The sequence below is a fragment of the Drosophila mojavensis genome, unplaced genomic scaffold (genome assembly GCF_018153725.1).
Source record: "Drosophila mojavensis isolate 15081-1352.22 unplaced genomic scaffold, ASM1815372v1 contig_16, whole genome shotgun sequence".
Classification (NCBI taxonomy): domain Eukaryota; kingdom Metazoa; phylum Arthropoda; class Insecta; order Diptera; family Drosophilidae; genus Drosophila; species Drosophila mojavensis.
In genome coordinates, this window is record NW_025318693.1 from 11,247,622 (window position 1) to 11,268,142 (window position 20,521).

Below are 20,521 nucleotides of genomic sequence, written 5' to 3' on the forward strand. Positions count from 1 at the left end.
TATGATGGTATTAAATGATTATATGTTTGAAGTAAAGAAAATAATAACATAAAATTTTCATTCTAATTTTGTAATTTATATTTATTAAAATATTTTTAATGATAAAGGGAAGAATTCATAATTCTGAAATATTTTTTTATTACGCTGGCTTAGAAGCATGAGTGTTTTTAACGAAATGAAATCATATTTAATGTATAAATCTATAGGGTTTCTTCATATTAATAGTTGTATTTTATTAACAAATTAATGAATTATTATCTTTTAAATTGATATATAACAATTTTTATTATTAGATTTTATTTTTACGAATGATTTTTGTATTGCGTTGGCTCAAAAGCATGACTGTTTTTAACGGCAAATGGTTTAGTTGAAATCAAATGTTATTTTTGAAACTATAGGGATTGTTCATATTAATAGTTGTATTTTATTAACAAATTAATGAATTATTATCTTTTAAATTGATATATAAACATTTTTATTATTAGATTTTATTTTTTACGAATGATTTTTTGTATTGCGTTGGCTCAAAAGCATGACTGTTTTTAACGGCAAATGGTTTAGTTGAAATCAAATGTTATTTATAAATCTATAGGGATTGTTCATATTGATAGTTGTATTTAATAAACAAATTAATGAACTATTATCTTTCAAATTGATATATAAACATTTTTATTATTATCTAATTAAAACCATAATTTTTCCAAGATAACTTATTTTGCATTCATACAAAGTTAGACTTTGAGGGGCAATAAAAAATCATGAAATTATATAAAAGTAAGCAAAAATTAGTTTTATGAATTTTTCAAACATTTGAGAATACAATCTAATACATATTTAGTTTGGATATCTAATTTAAAATGTTTAAAAATACAAGTCAATAAAATGGTAATTGTAAACTTTTGCGTATCGTACATTCAATGGCACAAACATTCTCGTTCGGCCTTCCTCCTCGATTCTCATTCAAACGGGTGACCAAAATTCATGATATTTTCCAATTAACAAAAAATAAAACGTTTCGTTTCGTTTGTTATAAAGTGAATAATACAAAATGTCTGATTCCGCAGTTGCAGTATCCGCGTCCCCCGTGACTCCCCAAACAGCCTCGGCTGAGAAGAAGGTGGCTGCTAAAAAGCCAGCATCTGCATCCGTATCTAAGGCAAAGAAAGCAGCGGTCCCTCCAACACACCCACCAACTCAGCAGATGGTGGATGCATCGATAAAAAATCTAAAGGAACGTGGAGGCTCATCCCTCTTGGCTATTAAGAAATATATCAGTGCCACTTACAAGTGCGATGCCCAGAAGCTAGCTCCATTCATTAAGAAGTACCTGAAGAATTCGGTTGCGAGTGGAAAGTTGATCCAAACAAAAGGGAAGGGTGCATCTGGTTCATTTAAGCTGTCTGCATCTTCTAAAAAGGAGCCCAAGCCAAAGGCATCCTCTATAGAGAAGAAATCTAAGAAGGTAACTGCATCGGCAGCAGCCAAAAAGAAGAGTATATCTGCCACCAAAAAAGTTAAGGGCGCTGCTGATAAGAAGTTATCAAAGGCTGTGGTGACCAAAAAGAGTACCGACAAAAAGAAAGCAGACAAAGCGAAGGCCAAAGATGCAAAGAAAGTAGGAACCATTAAAGCAAAGCCCACAACAGCAAAGGCGGCAAAGTCGAGCGCAGCAAAGCCAAAAACACCGAAACCTAAAACTACAAGTGCTAAGCCTAAAAAGGTTGTCTCGGCAGCATCACCGAAAAAAGCAGCTGCTAAGAAGCCAAAAGCAAAAGCTACGTCCGCAACAAAGAAGTAATTTCACTTCGGAATTACTCGGCCGAATTTCAAAACTATGAAATTGGTAATTAATCAAAGTCCTTTTCAGGACTACTATTACATATTTCTTAGAGAAAAAATACTTTCATAAGCGTATCTATAAGCCAATGAAAAAGGAGAGCGCCAATTTAAAGATCGTAAGGTAAAACAAATAAGAAAGCTCTAGTCGAGACTGCTCGACTACGAGATCTCCTGAACCCTTCGAGCAATAAATAAATAAATATATATATATATATATATATATATATATATATATATATATATATATATTTATATATATATATATATATATATATATACAAGCAACACGCATGGGCTGCAGTGTGCGCTTACTATGAGAACGATCTTCATGAAACTTTCAGATCGTGCATCAATGCAATGCGTGCACTTACCAAAGTACAAGTCTCTAGTATTTGAAATACGCCTTTTACAAAAAAGTGGGTGAGGGGGGTGGGGGGTAAACTTTATCAAAAACAGAAGTTGTACAAAATGCATACAAGTATACATTTAAAAATTGGAGACTATCTTTAAAGATGTAGGAGATATAATTTAATAACTGATTTTCGATAAGGTTTTTTTTATCGATAAAAAGAACGGGATGAGTTATTGATTGTTAGTAATAAACTTGATATCCGCGCTGTAAATACGAACATTAAACAAAAATTGAAGTCTCTAGCTCTTCTATGTTCTGAAATCGACGCGTTCAAACATACGGACAGACGGACGGACGGACCGGGCCAAATCGACTCAACTCGTCGCCCTGATCAAGTATATACTTTGTGGGTCTGCCACGCCTCCTTCTGCCTGTTACATACATATCAACAAAACCATTATACCCTGATTTCCCATTGAAAATGGGCTCAGGGTATAAAAAGACAAACAAAAATTTTTTTCTGATAAGAATATTGCTCTTCACTCAGGAAGAGAGAGTTAGATTTGATAGTTGTACGTTCTTGTTGGGCATTTTTGGTACATTTGGTACATTCATTGAAATATTTAATATTCTTTGAAAAAAAGATTTGTGGCCCTGAAAAGGGCCTTTTGCTTCTTCTTTTGGATGTTCTGCATACACCGAGGTAAGATTTACTTGGAGCTAGTGTACTTGGTTACTGCCTTTGTTCCTTCACTGACAGCGTGCTTGGCCAACTCTCCGGGCAACAGAAGACGGACTGCAGTTTGGATTTCCCGACTGGTAATCGTTGAACGTTTGTTGTAGTGTGCTAAACGAGAGGCCTCAGCAGCAATACGCTCAAAAATGTCGTTCACGAAGCTGTTCATGATGCTCATTGCTTTCGACGAGATTCCAGTGTCAGGATGGACCTGCTTTAGCACTTTGTAAATATAGATGGCATAACTTTCCTTCCTCTTGCGCTTCTTCTTCTTATCATTCTTGGTAATATTCTTCTGGGCCTTACCAGCCTTTTTGGCTGCCTTTCCACTTGTTTTTAGGCGGCATTACTATTATTGTATTATTCACTCAAGTTCACTTTTACTCACTTCCCAAATGTTTGACAGAAATATAGAACTTGGTTAACGTTTGTAAGATTTTTCGAACAACGTTTTCATGTTTGCGCACAGCACAACTCACCCTCTTTAGCTGAAAAAGTAGGTAGGTAAAAAAGTATAAGTTGACATTGTTCGGGTTTTGGGCATTCGATTCTTGTTTGTTGAGTGAAAAAGTGTAAGAAGAATAAAAGGAATATAATGTCTGGTCGTGGTAAAGGTGGAAAAGTGAAGGGAAAGGCAAAGTCGCGCTCAAACCGCGCTGGCCTGCAGTTTCCCGTTGGTCGTATTCATCGGCTTCTTCGCAAGGGCAACTATGCCGAGCGTGTTGGTGCCGGTGCTCCAGTTTACTTGGCGGCTGTTATGGAATATTTGGCCGCTGAAGTTTTGGAGTTGGCTGGTAATGCAGCCCGCGACAACAAGAAAACCAGAATTATCCCTCGCCATCTGCAATTGGCCATCCGCAACGATGAAGAGTTGAATAAACTCCTTTCGGGCGTCACTATTGCCCAGGGCGGTGTGTTGCCTAACATCCAAGCAGTTCTGTTGCCCAAGAAGACCGAAAAGAAGGCTTAAATTACGAATTAGTGCACATGGAAACCAAACGTCCTTTTCAGGACGACCAAAAGTACAAAAGAGATGCGATTTTTCATATATTAGTCTACAAAAATAAGAACAAGTCGGGGGCGATACCGATTGCAGAAGACTCATTCACAGCCCAAACGCTGTCAACCAGAAACAGGGCATGATCCCATTAAAATTGGAAAATCATCGATAGCTATTGCTATGATCATTGCATCATTGCATCATTGCATTAAAATTACATACAATTTTGAATTAATAATATATATTGGATACTGGCTTCAAGCTAGCAGCAGATCAGCGCGATTTTCCTATACATGTGCACACACTCATCGTCTATTCTATGCGTACAGACAGGAGCGCGCCTTTTCTCACATTCTTAGAATTTCGATTGATTTCTGGACTTTCTAGCCGTTACTGTAGTTTTGTCTGATGACGCTCTCTTATTATGCTATTCTATTTTAGTAACTGTCTGATGAAGCAAAATAGTGGCGCGGGTGCTAAGGGCGACGCAAATTATGTTATAGTAGGGGAGGTTCAAAACCTCTTCGATGCTATTATTATTATTATTATTTTTTTTTTTTTCATACATATTTCGTTTTTTTATAAAATAATTATTTTGTTGGGAAGGTGCGAGCTTGAATAAATGGCACTTAATACTTTTCTTTTTCTTAGTCGAATAATTTTATAAGTTTAAATTTGTTTCTTCTTAAACAGTCCTCAAATACATATACGCAAGTACATACATATGTATGTATATATGTATATAAGTCTGCTCGCATAGCATCAAGTATTCCAGCCTTATACACGCGCTCATGTGTATGTGTGTATGTATGCACACATAAATGCGTGCTCTAGCATATTCTAAGAATCTCGCAGCGATTGATTTGTCTTTGCATTGTTTTTGAATTTCCAGCTGCTACACTGGCTTTATTTTGCTATGTGGCGTCATAACAATAATGTGATTTCGTTTTAATTATTGTTTTTTAAAACGATGCGGTGGTGCTGTAGGCAGAAGCGCCGGCCATCTTTATTTTAGATATTTTGACATGAACATGCTATTCGGCTTGGGTGCGAGTTCAAATCCCGCGGAAAACTCGTTTTTGTAAATTGCAAATTTGTTTGTTATTTTAGTTTTTTTATATTTTATCAATTTTATAAAAATGTTTCCTTCCGTGCTATCAATGCCTATTAAGCCTATTTATGTGAACAAATACATAAATAGATGGATAAATGCCGATTGCGACGCCCCTAGTGGCCGTAGACTCCTCATATTTGGCCAGTTCTTAGAACGAGCAACCGGTAACCTAAATGCAAAATTTGAATTCTTACGCTCAAAAAATGTTAACATTACAGGGTATTTTTCGATATGCCACGCCCCCAAAGAAGCTTAAAAATTATTTTTGGGGCATCGATAGAGGAGTACTGGAGTACTGGTAGCCTCCTCAACTATCTCAACTCAACTATCAAAATTTAAAGCTTCTAGCTCTTAAACTGTAGGAGATATAAACTTTTGCGGTTTGCCACGCCCCCAATGGGCGGAGATATATCTACCATAGCTCGTTGGACTTGGGTGGTCAACCCGCGTATATATACCAAATTTCAGGTCTCTAGCCGAATTCGAAAAATCACTATATCTTCAAGCCCCTAGTAGGCGTAGATATATAATTTTTTCACCCATCTTTATAGAATTAAAACATCAGCTTACGTGCCAAATTTCAGCATTCTAGGTTTATAACTTTAGGAGATAAAGTTTTGTCCGATTTGCCACGCCCTCAATGGGCGGAAAAATATCCGCCATAGCTCGTGATCTTGGGTGGTCGACGCGGACCTACAAACCAAATTTCAGCTTTCTAGCTCTGCAACAAAATAAAAATATAATTTAATAAGTAATAAGTGAGCAATTCAAAATATGCAGACATGTCACATGTGTGACTACCGTCACTGTACAGTCATTTACAGTACAGTACAGTCTCATTTATAATCATTCATGCTCAAAAGTTGGTTGCTGGTCATCGTTCGTCTGTTCTCATTTATTTCGCAGCTAGACAACTTTTATAACGGGTCTATATTAAGGACAATTATAATTGAATTTCGCATTTTTAAGCTCTTTTAATATTTTGGTGGTCCTGAAAAGGACCGATTGTTGTGAAAATAAGTTGCTTGTTATACTCGTTTTTTCTTAACCGCCAAAACCGTACAGTGTACGACCTTGCCTCTTCAATGCATAGACAACATCCATGGCTGTGACTGTCTTCCTCTTGGCATGTTCGGTATATGTGACAGCATCGCGAATAACATTTTCCAAAAAGACCTTGAGAACGCCACGGGTTTCTTCATAGATTAGTCCAGAGATTCGCTTCACGCCACCACGACGAGCTAAACGACGGATAGCTGGCTTCGTGATACCCTGGATATTATCACGCAACACTTTGCGATGACGCTTTGCACCTCCTTTACCCAAGCCTTTGCCACCTTTACCACGACCAGTCATTTTTCACTTTTTATGTATATATATATATACGCACTTCACGAATGTCAGAAATACTATAATGCCTACGACCAGGCCCACTGCTATTTATACCGAAATATCCGAAAACTTGAGAGAGCACATAATGCTTGCATCCCGCTCACACACTACCCTTGCAACATTTACAACAGCCGAGTAGAGTAACACGATCACTATTTGTCGATCACGAATATGTCGATCTCTTTCTAACGCACCACCAGTTTGCTATATAAGCAATGCGCAATGACTTCGACCGATCATTGTGTTTAAAATTGTGTCAGTGTAAGGTTGAATTGTGAAAAATGGCTCGTACAAAGCAGACCGCTCGGAAGTCTACTGGAGGCAAGGCTCCTCGTAAGCAGTTGGCTACTAAGGCAGCACGTAAAAGTGCGCCAGCTACTGGCGGTGTGAAAAAACCTCATCGCTATCGCCCTGGTACAGTTGCTCTGCGTGAAATTCGTCGTTACCAGAAGAGCACAGAATTGCTTATACGCAAGTTGCCGTTCCAGCGTTTAGTCCGTGAAATCGCTCAGGATTTCAAGACTGACCTTCGTTTCCAAAGCTCAGCTGTAATGGCTCTGCAGGAAGCTAGCGAAGCCTACTTGGTTGGCCTATTCGAAGATACAAATTTGTGCGCCATTCATGCCAAACGCGTCACGATCATGCCCAAGGACATTCAACTGGCCAGACGTATCCGTGGCGAGCGCGCTTAAATTGCTTCGCTATTCTCTTTTGTAGATATTACAAGCAACATCCAACAAATCGGTCCTTTTCAGGACCACAATATTTCTAACAAGGAGATTTCTATTTTCGCTTCAACTTTTTCAATTTTTCGATTTCAGTTGATCTCAAAAATAAATCGATCGATCATAGATATAAAATGTAATATAAAGAAAGTCTTTTGTTTTTAAATAGCACAAGCACAATATAGCTTTATTTGATTTTCAAAAATTGCATTTTTATAAGGCGTTTAGTGTTACAGTGGTAAGCCAATTGCTTTTCAATTCAAATATGACATATTTCTGATTATGTGTCCTTAAAACATTTTTATATACAAGTAAAAAGTAAACTATATTAGTTTTTATATATTTTGTATAGTTTGTGCCTTGTGTTACAAGATAAAGTAATATTTTAACACTGATGTATTTCTTTGCGCAAGATAAGTGTATCTGAAATGTGATTTTGAATATGATGGTATGAAATGATTATATGTTTGAAGTAAAGAAAATAATAACATAAAATTTTCATTCTAATTTTGTAATTTATATTTATTAAAATATTTTTAATGTTAAAGGGAAGAATTCATAATTCTGAAATATTTTTTTATTACGCTGGCTTAGAAGCATGAGTGTTTTTAACGAAATGAAATCATATTTAATGTATAAATCTATAGGGTTTCTTCATATTAATAGTTGTATTTTATTAACAAATTAATGAATTATTATCTTTTAAATTGATATATAACAATTTTTATTATTAGATTTTATTTTTACGAATGATTTTTGTATTGCGTTGGCTCAAAAGCATGACTGTTTTTAACGGCAAATGGTTTAGTTGAAATCAAATGTTATTTTTGAAACTATAGGGATTGTTCATATTAATAGTTGTATTTTTATTAACAAATTAATGAATTATTATCTTTTAAATTGATATATAAACATTTTTATTATTAGATTTTATTTTTACGAATGATTTTTGTATTGCGTTGGCTCAAAAGCATGACTGTTTTTTACGGCAAATGGTTTAGTTGAAATCAAATGTTATTTATAAATCTATAGGGATTGTTCATATTGATAGTTGTATTTAATAAACAAATTAATGAACTATTATCTTTCAAATTGATATATAAACATTTTTATTATTATCTAATTAAAACCATAAGTTTTCCAAGATAACTTATTTTGCATTCATACAAAGTTAGACTTTGAGGGGCAATAAAAAATCATGAAATTATATAAAAGTAAGCAAAAATTTGTTTTATGAATTTTTCAAACATTTGAGAATACAATCTAATACATATTTAGTTTGGATATCTAATTTAAAATGTTTAAAAATACAAGTCAATAAAATGGTAATTGTAAACTTTTGCGTATCGTACATTCAATGGCACAAACTTTCTCGTTCGGCCTTCCTCCTCGATTCTCATTCAAACGGGTGACCAAAATTCATGATATTTTCCAATTAACAAAAAATAAAACGTTTCGTTTCGTTTGTTATAAAGTGAATAATACAAAATGTCTGATTCCGCAGTTGCAGTATCCGCGTCCCCCGTGACTCCCCAAACAGCCTCGGCTGAGAAGAAGGTGGCTGCTAAAAAGCCAGCATCTGCATCCGTATCTAAGGCAAAGAAAGCAGCGGTCCCTCCAACACACCCACCAACTCAGCAGATGGTGGATGCATCGATAAAAAATCTAAAGGAACGTGGAGGCTCATCCCTCTTGGCTATTAAGAAATATATCAGTGCCACTTACAAGTGCGATGCCCAGAAGCTGGCTCCATTCATTAAGAAGTACCTGAAGAATTCGGTTGCGAGTGGAAAGTTGATCCAAACAAAAGGGAAGGGTGCATCTGGTTCATTTAAGCTGTCTGCATCTTCTAAAAAGGAGCCCAAGCCAAAGGCATCCTCTATAGAGAAGAAATCTAAGAAGGTAACTGCATCGGCAGCAGCCAAAAAGAAGAGTATATCTGCCACCAAAAAAGTTAAGGGCGCTGCTGATAAGAAGTTATCAAAGGCTGTGGTGACCAAAAAGAGTACCGACAAAAAGAAAGCAGACAAAGCGAAGGCCAAAGATGCAAAGAAAGTAGGAACCATTAAAGCAAAGCCCACAACAGCAAAGGCGGCAAAGTCGAGCGCAGCAAAGCCAAAAACACCGAAACCTAAAACTACAAGTGCTAAGCCTAAAAAGGTTGTCTCGGCAGCATCACCGAAAAAAGCAGCTGCTAAGAAGCCAAAAGCAAAAGCTACGTCCGCAACAAAGAAGTAATTTCACTTCGGAATTACTCGGCCGAATTTCAAAACTATGAAATTCGCAATTAATCAAAGTCCTTTTCAGGACTACTATTACATATTTCTTAGAGAAAAAATACTTTCATAAGCGTATGTATAAGCCAATGAAAAAGGAGAGCGCCAATTTAAAGATCGTAAGGTAAAACAAGTAAGAAAGCTCTAGTCGAGACTGCTCGACTACGAGATCACCTGAACCCTTGGAGCAATAATTATATATATATATATATATATATATATATATATATATACAAGCAACACTCATGGGCTGCAGTGTGCGCTTACTATGAGAACGATCTTCATGAAACTTTGAGATCGTGCATCAATGCAATGCGTGCACTTACCAAAGTACAAGTCTCTAGTATTTGAAATACGCCTTTTACAAAAAAGTGGGTGAGGGGGTGGGGGGTAAACTTTATCAAAAACAGAAGTTGTACAAAATGCATACAAGTATACATTTAAAAATTGGAGACTATCTTTAAAGATGTAGGAGATATAATTTAATAACTGATTTTCGATAAGGTTTTTTTTATCGATAAAAAGAACGGGATGAGTTATTGATTGTTAGTAATAAACTTGATATCCGCGCTGTAAATACGAACATTAAACAAAAATTGAAGTCTCTAGCTCTTCTATGTTCTGAAATCGACGCGTTCAAACATACGGACAGACGGACGGACGGACCGGGCCAAATCGACTCAACTCGTCGCCCTGATCAAGAATATATATACTTTGTGGGTCTGCCACGCCTCCTTCTGCCTGTTACATACATATCAACAAAACCATTATACCCTGATTTCCCATTGAAAATGGGCTCAGGGTATAAAAAGACAAACAAAAATTTTTTTCTGATAAGAATATTGCTCTTCACTCAGAAAGAGAGTTAGATTTGATAGTTGTACGTTCTTGTTGGGCATTTTTGGTACATTTGGTACATTTGGTACATTCATTGAAATATTTAATATTCTTTGAAAAAACGATTTGTGGCCCTGAAAAGGGCCTTTTGCTTCTTCTTTTAAATGTTCTGCATACACCGAGGTAAGATTTACTTGGAGCTAGTGTACTTGGTTACTGCCTTTGTTCCTTCACTGACAGCGTGCTTGGCCAACTCTCCGGGCAACAGAAGACGGACTGCAGTTTGGATTTCCCGACTGGTAATCGTTGAACGTTTGTTGTAGTGTGCCAAACGAGAGGCCTCAGCAGCAATACGCTCAAAAATGTCGTTCACGAAGCTGTTCATGATGCTCATTGCTTTCGACGAGATTCCAGTGTCAGGATGGACCTGCTTTAGCACTTTGTAAATATAGATGGCATAACTTTCCTTCCTCTTGCGCTTCTTCTTCTTATCATTCTTGGTAATATTCTTCTGGGCCTTACCAGCCTTTTTGGCTGCCTTTCCACTTGTTTTAGGCGGCATTACTATTATTGTATTATTCACTCAAGTTCACTTTTACTCACTTCCCAAATGTTTGACAGAAATATAGAACTTGGTTAACGTTTGTAAGATTTTTCGAACAACGTTTTCATGTTTGCGCACAGCACAACTCACCCTCTTTAGCTGAAAAAGTAGGTAGGTAAAAAAGTATAAGTTGACATTGTTCGGGTTTTGGGCATTCGATTCTTGTTTGTTGAGTGAAAAAGTGTAAGAAGAATAAAAGGAATATAATGTCTGGTCGCGGTAAAGGTGGAAAAGTGAAGGGAAAGGCAAAGTCGCGCTCAAACCGCGCTGGCCTGCAGTTTCCCGTTGGTCGTATTCATCGGCTTCTTCGCAAGGGCAACTATGCCGAGCGTGTTGGTGCCGGTGCTCCAGTTTACTTGGCGGCTGTTATGGAATATTTGGCCGCTGAAGTTTTGGAGTTGGCTGGTAATGCAGCCCGCGACAACAAGAAAACCAGAATTATCCCTCGCCATCTGCAATTGGCCATCCGCAACGATGAAGAGTTGAATAAACTCCTTTCGGGCGTCACTATTGCCCAGGGCGGTGTGTTGCCTAACATCCAAGCAGTTCTGTTGCCCAAGAAGACCGAAAAGAAGGCTTAAATTACGAATTAGTGCACATGGAAACCAAACGTCCTTTTCAGGACGACCAAAAGTACAAAAGAGATGCGATTTTTCATATATTAGTCTACAAAAATAAGAACAAGTCGGGGGCGATACCGATTGCAGAAGACTCATTCACAGCCCAAACGCTGTCAACCAGAAACAGGGCATGATCCCATTAAAATTGGAAAATCATCGATAGCTATTGCTATGATCATTGCATCATTGCATCATTGCATTAAAATTACATACAATTTTGAATTAATAATATATATTTATATCCATATATTGGATACTGGCTTCAAGCTAGCAGCAGATCAGCGCGATTTTCCTATACATGTGCACACACTCATCGTCTATTCTATGCGTACAGACAGGAGCGCGCCTTTTCTCACATTCTTAGAATTTCGATTGATTTCTGGACTTTCTAGCCGTTACTGTAGTTTTGTCTGATGACGCTCTCTTATTATGCTATTCTATTTTAGTAACTGTCTGATGAAGCAAAATAGTGGCGCGGGTGCTAAGGGCGACGCAAATTATGTTATAGTAGGGGAGGTTCAAAACCTCTTCGATGCTATTATTATTATTATTATTATTTTTTTTTTTTCATACATATTTCGTTTTTTATAAAATAATTATTTTGTTGGGAAGGTGCGAGCTTGAATAAATGGCACTTAATACTTTTCTTTTTCTTAGTCGAATAATTTTATAAGTTTAAATTTGTTTCTTCTTAAACAGCCCTCAAATACATATACGCAAGTACATACATATGTATGTATATATGTATATAAGTCTGCTCGCATAGCATCAAGTATTCCAGCCTTATACACGCGCTCATGTGTATGTGTGTATGTATGCACACATAAATGCGTGCTCTAGCATATTCTAAGAATCTCGCAGCGATTGATTTGTCTTTGCATTGTTTTTGAATTTCCAGCTGCTACACTGGCTTTATTTTGCTATGTGGCGTCATAACAATAATGTGATTTCGTTTTAATTATTGTTTTTTAAAACGATGCGGTGGTGCTGTAGGCAGAAGCGCCGGCCATCTTTATTTTAGATATTTTGACATGAACATGCTATTCGGCTTGGGTGCGAGTTCAAATCCCGCGGAAAACTCGTTTTTGTAAATTGCAAATTTGTTTGTTATTTTAGTTTTTTTATATTTTATCAATTTTATAAAAATGTTTCCTTCCGTGCTATCAATGCCTATTAAGCCTATTTATGTGAACAAATACATAAATAGATGGCTGACGCATATAAATGCCGCAATATGGGCACAATAAATGCCGATTGCGACGCCCCTAGTGGCCGTAGACTCCTCATATTTGGCCAGTTCTTAGAACGAGCAACCGGTAACCTAAATGCAAAATTTGAATTCTTACGCTCAAAAAATGTTAACATTACAGGGTATTTTTCGATATGCCACGCCCCCAAAGAAGCTTAAAAATTATTTTTGGGGCATCGATAGAGGAGTACTGGAGTACTGGTAGCCTCCTCAACTATCTCAACTCAACTATCAAAATTTAAAGCTTCTAGCTCTTAAACTGTAGGAGATATAAACTTTTTGCGGTTTGCCACGCCCCCAATGGGCGGAGATATATCTACCATAGCTCGTTGGACTTGGGTGGTCAACCCGCGTATATATACCAAATTTCAGGTCTCTAGCCGAATTCGAAAAATCACTATATCTTCAAGCCCCTAGTAGGCGTAGATATATAATTTTTTCACCCATCTTTATAGAATTAAAACATCAGCTTACGTGCCAAATTTCAGCATTCTAGGTTTATAACTTTAGGAGATAAAGTTTTGTCCGATTTGCCACGCCCTCAATGGGCGGAAAAATATCCGCCATAGCTCGTGATCTTGGGTGGTCGACGCGGACCTACAAACCAAATTTCAGCTTTCTAGCTCTGCAACAAAATAAAAATATAATTTAATAAGTAATAAGTGAGCAATTCAAAATATGCAGACATGTCACATGTGTGACTACCGTCACTGTACAGTCATTTACAGTACAGTACAGTCTCATTTATAATCATTCATGCTCAAAAGTTGGTTGCTGGTCATCGTTCGTCTGTTCTCATTTATTTCGCAGCTAGACAACTTTTATAACGGGTCTATATTAAGGACAATTATAATTGAATTTCGCATTTTTAAGCTCTTTTAATATTTTGGTGGTCCTGAAAAGGACCGATTGTTGTGAAAATAAGTTGCTTGTTATACTCGTTTTTTCTTAACCGCCAAAACCGTACAGTGTACGACCTTGCCTCTTCAATGCATAGACAACATCCATGGCTGTGACTGTCTTCCTCTTGGCATGTTCGGTATATGTGACAGCATCGCGAATAACATTTTCCAAAAAGACCTTGAGAACGCCACGGGTTTCTTCATAGATTAGTCCAGAGATTCGCTTCACGCCACCACGACGAGCTAAACGACGGATAGCTGGCTTCGTGATACCCTGGATATTATCACGCAACACTTTGCGATGACGCTTTGCACCTCCTTTACCCAAGCCTTTGCCACCTTTACCACGACCAGTCATTTTTCACTTTTTATGTATATATATATATACGCACTTCACGAATGTCAGAAATACTATAATGCCTACGACCAGGCCCACTGCTATTTATACCGAAATATCCGAAAACTTGAGAGAGCACATAATGCTTGCATCCCGCTCACACACTACCCTTGCAACATTTACAACAGCCGAGTAGAGTAACACGATCACTATTTGTCGATCACGAATATGTCGATCTCTTTCTAACGCACCACCAGTTTGCTATATAAGCAATGCGCAATGACTTCGACCGATCATTGTGTTTAAAATTGTGTCAGTGTAAGGTATACTTGGGTAAAAGCAGCTCATTGAGGTGAACCGGCTCACTCGCTCTTTTTTGTGAAGTGAGCCAACTCACTCATATGGCTCACTGGCTCACCTGCTGATTGCCCGTGAGCAAGCAACTTGAAAGAAAAAAACTGTCAAAATACGTTACATTTAAACTAAAAAAAACGACATTTAAAATTTGTTTCTTAAAACTAACAGAACAAACTTTTAATAAAATATATATTATTTTAGCTCCCTTCATTGGGAATATAATGAGCGAGTGAGTAAAAATGCGCTAGTCAACCAAAATGAGCTAGTGAGCCAAAATGAGCCATATAGAAGGAACTGGCTCACTGCCTCAGTTCAGTGAGCCATTCATTTTAGCTCACTCACTCATGAGCTACCCAAGTCTAGTGTAAGGTTGAATTGTGAAAAATGGCTCGTACAAAGCAGACCGCTCGGAAGTCTACTGGAGGCAAGGCTCCTCGTAAGCAGTTGGCTACTAAGGCAGCACGTAAAAGTGCGCCAGCTACTGGCGGTGTGAAAAAACCTCATCGCTATCGCCCTGGTACAGTTGCTCTGCGTGAAATTCGTCGTTACCAGAAGAGCACAGAATTGCTTATACGCAAGTTGCCGTTCCAGCGTTTAGTCCGTGAAATCGCTCAGGATTTCAAGACTGACCTTCGTTTCCAAAGCTCAGCTGTAATGGCTCTGCAGGAAGCTAGCGAAGCCTACTTGGTTGGCCTATTCGAAGATACAAATTTGTGCGCCATTCATGCCAAACGCGTCACGATCATGCCCAAGGACATTCAACTGGCCAGACGTATCCGTGGCGAGCGCGCTTAAATTGCTTCGCTATTCTCTTTTGTAGATATTACAAGCAACATCCAACAAATCGGTCCTTTTCAGGACCACAATATTTCTAACAAGGAGATTTCTATTTTCGCTTCAACTTTTTCAATTTTTCGATTTCAGTTGATCTCAAAAATAAATCGATCGATCATAGATATAAAATGTAATATAAAGAAAGTCTTTTGTTTTTAAATAGCACAAGCACAATATAGCTTTATTTGATTTTCAAAAATTGCATTTTTATAAGGCGTTTAGTGTTACAGTGGTAAGCCAATTGCTTTTCAATTCAAATATGACATATTTCTGATTATGTGTCCTTAAAACATTTTTATATACAAGTAAAAAGTAAACTATATTAGTTTTTATATATTTTGTATAGTTTGTGCCTTGTGTTACAAGATAAAGTAATATTTTAACACTGATGTATTTCTTTGCGCAAGATAAGTGTATCTGAAATGTGATTTTGAATTTGATGGTATGAAATAATTATATGTTTGAAGTAATGAAAATAATAACAAAATTTTCATTCTAATTTTGTAATTTATATTTATTAAAATATTTTTAATGTTACAGGGAAGATTTCATAATTCTGAAATATTTTTTTATTACGCTGGCTTAGAAGCATGAGTGTTTTTAACGAAATGAAATCATATTTAATGAATAAATCTATAGGGTTTCTTCATATTAATAGTTGTATTTTATTAACAAATTAATGAATTATTATCTTTTAAATTGATATATAAACGTTTTTATTATTAGATTTTATTTTTACGAATGATTTTTGTATTGCGTTGGCTCAAAAGCATGACTGTTTTTAACGGCAAATGTTTTAGTTGAAATCAAATGTTATTTATAAATCTATAGGGATTGTTCATATTGATAGTTGTATTTAATAAACAAATTAATGAATTATTATCTTTCAAATTGATATATAAACATTATTATAATTTTTCCAAGATAACTTATTTTGCATTCATACAAAGTTAGACTTTAAGGGGCAATAAAAAATCATGAAATTATATAAAAGTAAGCAAAAATTTGTTTTATGAATTTTTCAAACATTTGAGAATACAATCTAATACATATTTAGTTTGGATATCTAATTTAAAATGTTTAAAAATACAAGTCAATAAAATGGTAATTGTAAACTTTTGCATTCGACCCTGATTAAAACTTAAAAAGAACTACTCATTATATTTATTTCATTTAAAAACCGAATAACGTTTTTTTTTTTTTTTTTTTTTTTTTAAACATACGTACGAATGTCACATTCGTCACTAGAGAATTCCCAATATGTATGTTAGAGGCAATTAAAGTATGAAAATAAGTATTTATTTCTAGGTAAATTTTCGTTGGTGTTGGTGACGGAGGAAGGGTGAGTTTGAGGATTCCGAGTTTCGCGACATTATAAAACTACGCGATCGTCGTTACAAATTACCCTCGTGGATTACCCTTTCTAATGTCATAATGACAAATTTATTTGTCAAACAGAAACATAAATTAATTAATAAATTAAAGACAAAGTAATGGGGAATAAGATAACGGCAATTTTGACAGATAATTCAAGCTCAATAATCAAAGCGTGTGAACTGCTTTAAAAAATGCATTGACCCTATGCAAGATTGTATTAAGCTGGATTGCATAAGTGAATTACTTAAAAAATGCAAGTCCATAGTCGCGTTCTTAATGAAGCAATAAATTTGCAATTTAAAATTAGTTCTAAAGACAGCATAACGAAAGTAAAATAATAGACGATATTCCCAATTTTTTTTTTTTGTATTTTTGCTTTATCCACGGAGTCAGAGCGATCGTTCAGCAAAGCTGGACAGCTAAAAACGGAGCGATGAGCTGCCTTAAAAGCAAAGGATGCTCCTTTTTCTTCATCACAGTTCTGGGTTCTTGGCTGAAGACTGAAAGCCATACATTTTATTTTAATTTAATTCAAACTTGTTTTCGATATAGTCCATGAAGGATCTCATTATGTTAAACAATTTAAAATCTTTATTTTATTTGCTACTTATGTATGCATTTATTTAATTTATTTTTTTTATATTGAATATATTCGATAGTACTGTCGAATACTATTGAATATTTATTGTAGAACAATCGAATATTGCAGTCATCGACAGTATTACAGCCCTAGTTGACATACAAAACAGAAACTATTTTTACAAAAGTTGTAGTTTATACGATCAAAGTTTTTGTTCAGTTTGTTTACTTTGATTCATTTTAATTTTTATCTTGCCTTAAGTTAAATAAACGAACATGTTAAAATATTTTAATTACTTATTTAATCATTTTTTGTTAGCGATATTATCGATACTCTTAAACAATCGAGAGTATCGAATGGGACCAATATCGATATTTTGCCAGCTCTATTTGGAATGCCAACCAGCTGTTAAATTTTATGTGGTGGTTGGTCGATAGCTTCGAAATTGGATCATTCTCATAAAGATAAAAATACCAACTTCAACGTAAGTAAACGTAGACTTTGCGACGTTGGTGAATAACGTATATAAATTTATCTTTATTAAATGGCACTGACATCACATGTATTATATGTATTTTATAGTTTAAATTTTCTTAATAAGAAGAACACTTTTAAAGTTTAAGCGAAAAAGGATATTATTAAAATTTAAAGTAGACATAATATTTCCTGATTCATAATTAAAGAAAAATAATTATTATATTACAAACAGATCAAGTGCTAAATGCTTAAGAAGTCGTGAAAGTCCATTTTCGGAGATGGATTCAGGTGGAATGGATGAGATTTCACATAAGTTGTTAATTACAAAATATAGCTCATTCAAATATTTTAATTATATATTCAAAAGATATGATTTCATCTCTAAATAAGACGGGGCTAATTACTTAAATTTTATGATATAATCAAATGGGTAAAAATTAAGAGTATCCATTTAATAAAGCGAAACGAGAGCGCTTCAGTTCGGTTTCTGTAGTCTGTTCTAAATACGCATAATGGCAGTAAACGTATCAAAACATCACTAAACACGCAAAGGCAATTAAAATTGTTTTAAAACATGCAAACTCCTACAAGTAATACGCTCTTGCAACGGCGCACAGCGCACAGCTATCCGGGGTGTTGGGCTAAGCAACTTAAATAGAAGCCAAGAATGGCCAGCGAGTACTCTGGAGGCTGCTCGACGACGGTATACACTATGCGCACATGCACATGTGTTCGAGCAGTGGAAATATGTCGGAAGAAGTTCTCCCCATTTGAGTAATTGAAAGTCGAGAAAAGACTGCCATGCAACATTCTATGGTAGGGTGTCTTTCATTTATCCCTACACGAAATCTAATTCAATTAAGCAAAGTTAATAGCCTTTGCGCAACATACGTCACCGTCAATGCAGACCCATTGTATGTAATTGATCTTTGCCCACTGATTGCTCTCCATGGCTGAGGCTGAGGCTAGAGCTCTGTGGTCATTATATGAGCGAGCGAGCGAGCTAGCGACCGAGCGAGGCTTTTCAAATCGAATCGTAAAGGATTATTCAGCTGCACTACAGCAACAGCAGGCGTGCTAAACAAGTCTGCGAATGCTTCGAATTGCTTGTTGCATATGATAAGGAAAAAAATATGTCTGGATTGTGTTTGTTACCATTCCCACACATTGGCAAATGGAATTTAAGAATCGTATTTAAATAGCTCTGCCCCTTCACTTGAGCAGAACAACATGCAAATACTAGACCAGGGGCTACCGATCGTCGTTCTTAAGTGGCCCAAATAGCGACTATAAGCATCGCAGCAACAACTCAGTTTAGATAATTTGATGTTAAGAGAAATTAAACGACTAACATTATGTTAACATACATTTAACGATTAAGACTACAACATAATGTTAATTGAAGTGTCACTGGGAAGTGTTTGAATAGCCTAGGTAGCATAGGTAGATTCAGGCTAATCAAGTGATATGGCGATAAGTTAATTTAGACAAATGTTTTAATCGTCACATTAATGGCTTGGCATATTTTAGAGAAAATGCGTTGCATTAGCATCGACACCTGCTCATCGGCGTTGCCGATCCGGTTATGGCCTTAACTTCGTAGGCCATTAAAAAAATAAGCATGGCTTCATCTTCGGCAGAAGACAGGTGAGCGTATAAAAGGTAACTAAGTACATAAATGGCTTCAGCGGCTGGCGTTGACTAAGCGCAAGAACTATTATTTCTAATTTAGATGAAAGCTGAATTTATTAAATTATGTTTTATAGATTATATATGGTATGCGATAGAGACTGTCTAAAAAGCTTAATATATATATATATATATATATATATATATATATATATATATATATATATATATATATATATATATATATATATATGTACATATGTATATATTTTTGCACGTATTTATTATGTTAAACATTTTTTGTCATTTCATACATATAGATGTTAAGCTTGACTAGACGTGCAAATATTTGATACCATTCGCAATATACATGTACTTATATATGTATATGTACATATATAGGTATGTCTATGTGCACATACACACAGCTATACAGGTGTTTAATGACAATCATGTGGCAGTGATTTATGCAAATGTTACAGCACAACTGTAATAGCCAAATACTTGGCCATTTTAAGAAAAATGTGGCAAAGTATTAAATAGACTGGCAGCAAAAAAAAAAAAAAAAAACTAAGCAAAGATAGACAAAAAAGACAGAAAACGGACTCGCAGCTAAGCAACGCATAATGCAAGTAACCTGCCTTTCTGCAACTTCATTCATTTAATGCGGCAAAAAGTAGGGGCCCCAGTGCTTAGCTTAACTTTGCTCGCCAGCACTGCGAAGCAATAAAAGAAAAAGAAATAACACCAACAACAACAAAAATAACAACAATGCAACAACAACAATAAGAGCAACAAAACACGCTAACCAATAAAACAATTGAGAAGCTGTAAAAACCACAACAAAGAAGAAGAGTTCCGAAAACAGGTTTTTAACACAACATAACTGAAACAAGTTGGAGCTGTTTATTGAATGTTAACTTAACAGGCGACTGTTAACGGGCTGTTAACCGTTTAGAGTTCGCATTTCATTGGCTTTCCATATGCTGCACCTGCAGATCGCGATCAAATAAATACAAATATGTCCACACTCAGCGCCATTTGAATAGGACTGATGGAAATTTTTGTCGTATGTGCAGGAATGTAAAAAGTAATAAATATAATGTGTTAGAATAATAAATGACTTTAGACAATATGTATTATCTATCAAATAGAATTATTATTATAATTAATATTTTCATCAACTATTTCTAGGCACACACCAGCACCAACACATATGCATGTACACATAGTTGTGTATAAATACTTATTTGTACATAATCCTTTTACTTGTATCACTAACTG

General features: G+C 35.7%; 9 protein-coding genes across 9 annotated transcripts; 5 read left to right on the forward strand and 4 right to left on the reverse strand.

The window, feature by feature from the left end:
• The first annotated feature begins 995 nt into the window (after nucleotides 1-995).
• Nucleotides 996-1,867, forward strand: LOC26527795 (histone H1-like). Its single transcript, XM_015166561.3, has one exon. It carries the CDS (start codon nucleotides 1,049-1,051, stop codon nucleotides 1,796-1,798), a length of 750 nt encoding a protein of 249 aa, XP_015022047.1. The 5' UTR covers nucleotides 996-1,048; the 3' UTR covers nucleotides 1,799-1,867.
• A 969-nt stretch (nucleotides 1,868-2,836) lies between these two features.
• On the reverse strand, nucleotides 2,837-3,273 carry LOC6572680 (histone H2B; the record flags this gene model as incomplete). The annotated part of the gene is made up of 1 exon (XM_001998750.4): nucleotides 2,837-3,273. A coding segment is annotated over one exon (372 nt), but the record flags the coding sequence as incomplete, so codon positions are not given.
• A 222-nt stretch (nucleotides 3,274-3,495) lies between these two features.
• On the forward strand, nucleotides 3,496-3,938 carry LOC6572679 (histone H2A). The gene has a single exon (XM_001998749.4). The coding sequence runs from the start codon at nucleotides 3,523-3,525 to the stop codon at nucleotides 3,895-3,897; it is 375 nt and encodes a 124-aa protein (XP_001998785.1). The 5' UTR covers nucleotides 3,496-3,522; the 3' UTR covers nucleotides 3,898-3,938.
• A 2,092-nt stretch (nucleotides 3,939-6,030) lies between these two features.
• On the reverse strand, nucleotides 6,031-6,446 carry LOC122756848 (histone H4). The gene has a single exon (XM_044007534.1). It carries the CDS (start codon nucleotides 6,395-6,397, stop codon nucleotides 6,086-6,088), a length of 312 nt encoding a protein of 103 aa, XP_043863469.1. The 5' UTR covers nucleotides 6,398-6,446; the 3' UTR covers nucleotides 6,031-6,085.
• A 220-nt stretch (nucleotides 6,447-6,666) lies between these two features.
• LOC6572667 lies at nucleotides 6,667-15,206 on the forward strand. The gene is made up of 4 exons (XM_044007332.1): nucleotides 6,667-7,123; nucleotides 8,663-9,213; nucleotides 11,154-11,397; nucleotides 14,723-15,206. Exons 1-4 carry the CDS (start codon nucleotides 6,715-6,717, stop codon nucleotides 15,133-15,135), a joined length of 1,617 nt encoding a protein of 538 aa, XP_043863267.1. The 5' UTR covers nucleotides 6,667-6,714; the 3' UTR covers nucleotides 15,136-15,206.
• Nucleotides 8,595-9,465, forward strand: LOC122756847 (histone H1-like). The gene has a single exon (XM_044007533.1). The coding sequence runs from the start codon at nucleotides 8,647-8,649 to the stop codon at nucleotides 9,394-9,396; it is 750 nt and encodes a 249-aa protein (XP_043863468.1). The 5' UTR covers nucleotides 8,595-8,646; the 3' UTR covers nucleotides 9,397-9,465.
• Nucleotides 10,397-10,897, reverse strand: LOC6572676 (histone H2B). Its single transcript, XM_001998746.4, has one exon. It carries the CDS (start codon nucleotides 10,831-10,833, stop codon nucleotides 10,462-10,464), a length of 372 nt encoding a protein of 123 aa, XP_001998782.1. The 5' UTR covers nucleotides 10,834-10,897; the 3' UTR covers nucleotides 10,397-10,461.
• On the forward strand, nucleotides 11,043-11,497 carry LOC6572675 (histone H2A). The gene has a single exon (XM_001998745.4). It carries the CDS (start codon nucleotides 11,082-11,084, stop codon nucleotides 11,454-11,456), a length of 375 nt encoding a protein of 124 aa, XP_001998781.1. The 5' UTR covers nucleotides 11,043-11,081; the 3' UTR covers nucleotides 11,457-11,497.
• Nucleotides 13,638-14,053, reverse strand: LOC6572674 (histone H4). Its single transcript, XM_001998744.4, has one exon. The coding sequence runs from the start codon at nucleotides 14,002-14,004 to the stop codon at nucleotides 13,693-13,695; it is 312 nt and encodes a 103-aa protein (XP_001998780.1). The 5' UTR covers nucleotides 14,005-14,053; the 3' UTR covers nucleotides 13,638-13,692.
• Nucleotides 15,207-20,521: the final 5,315 nt, after the last annotated feature.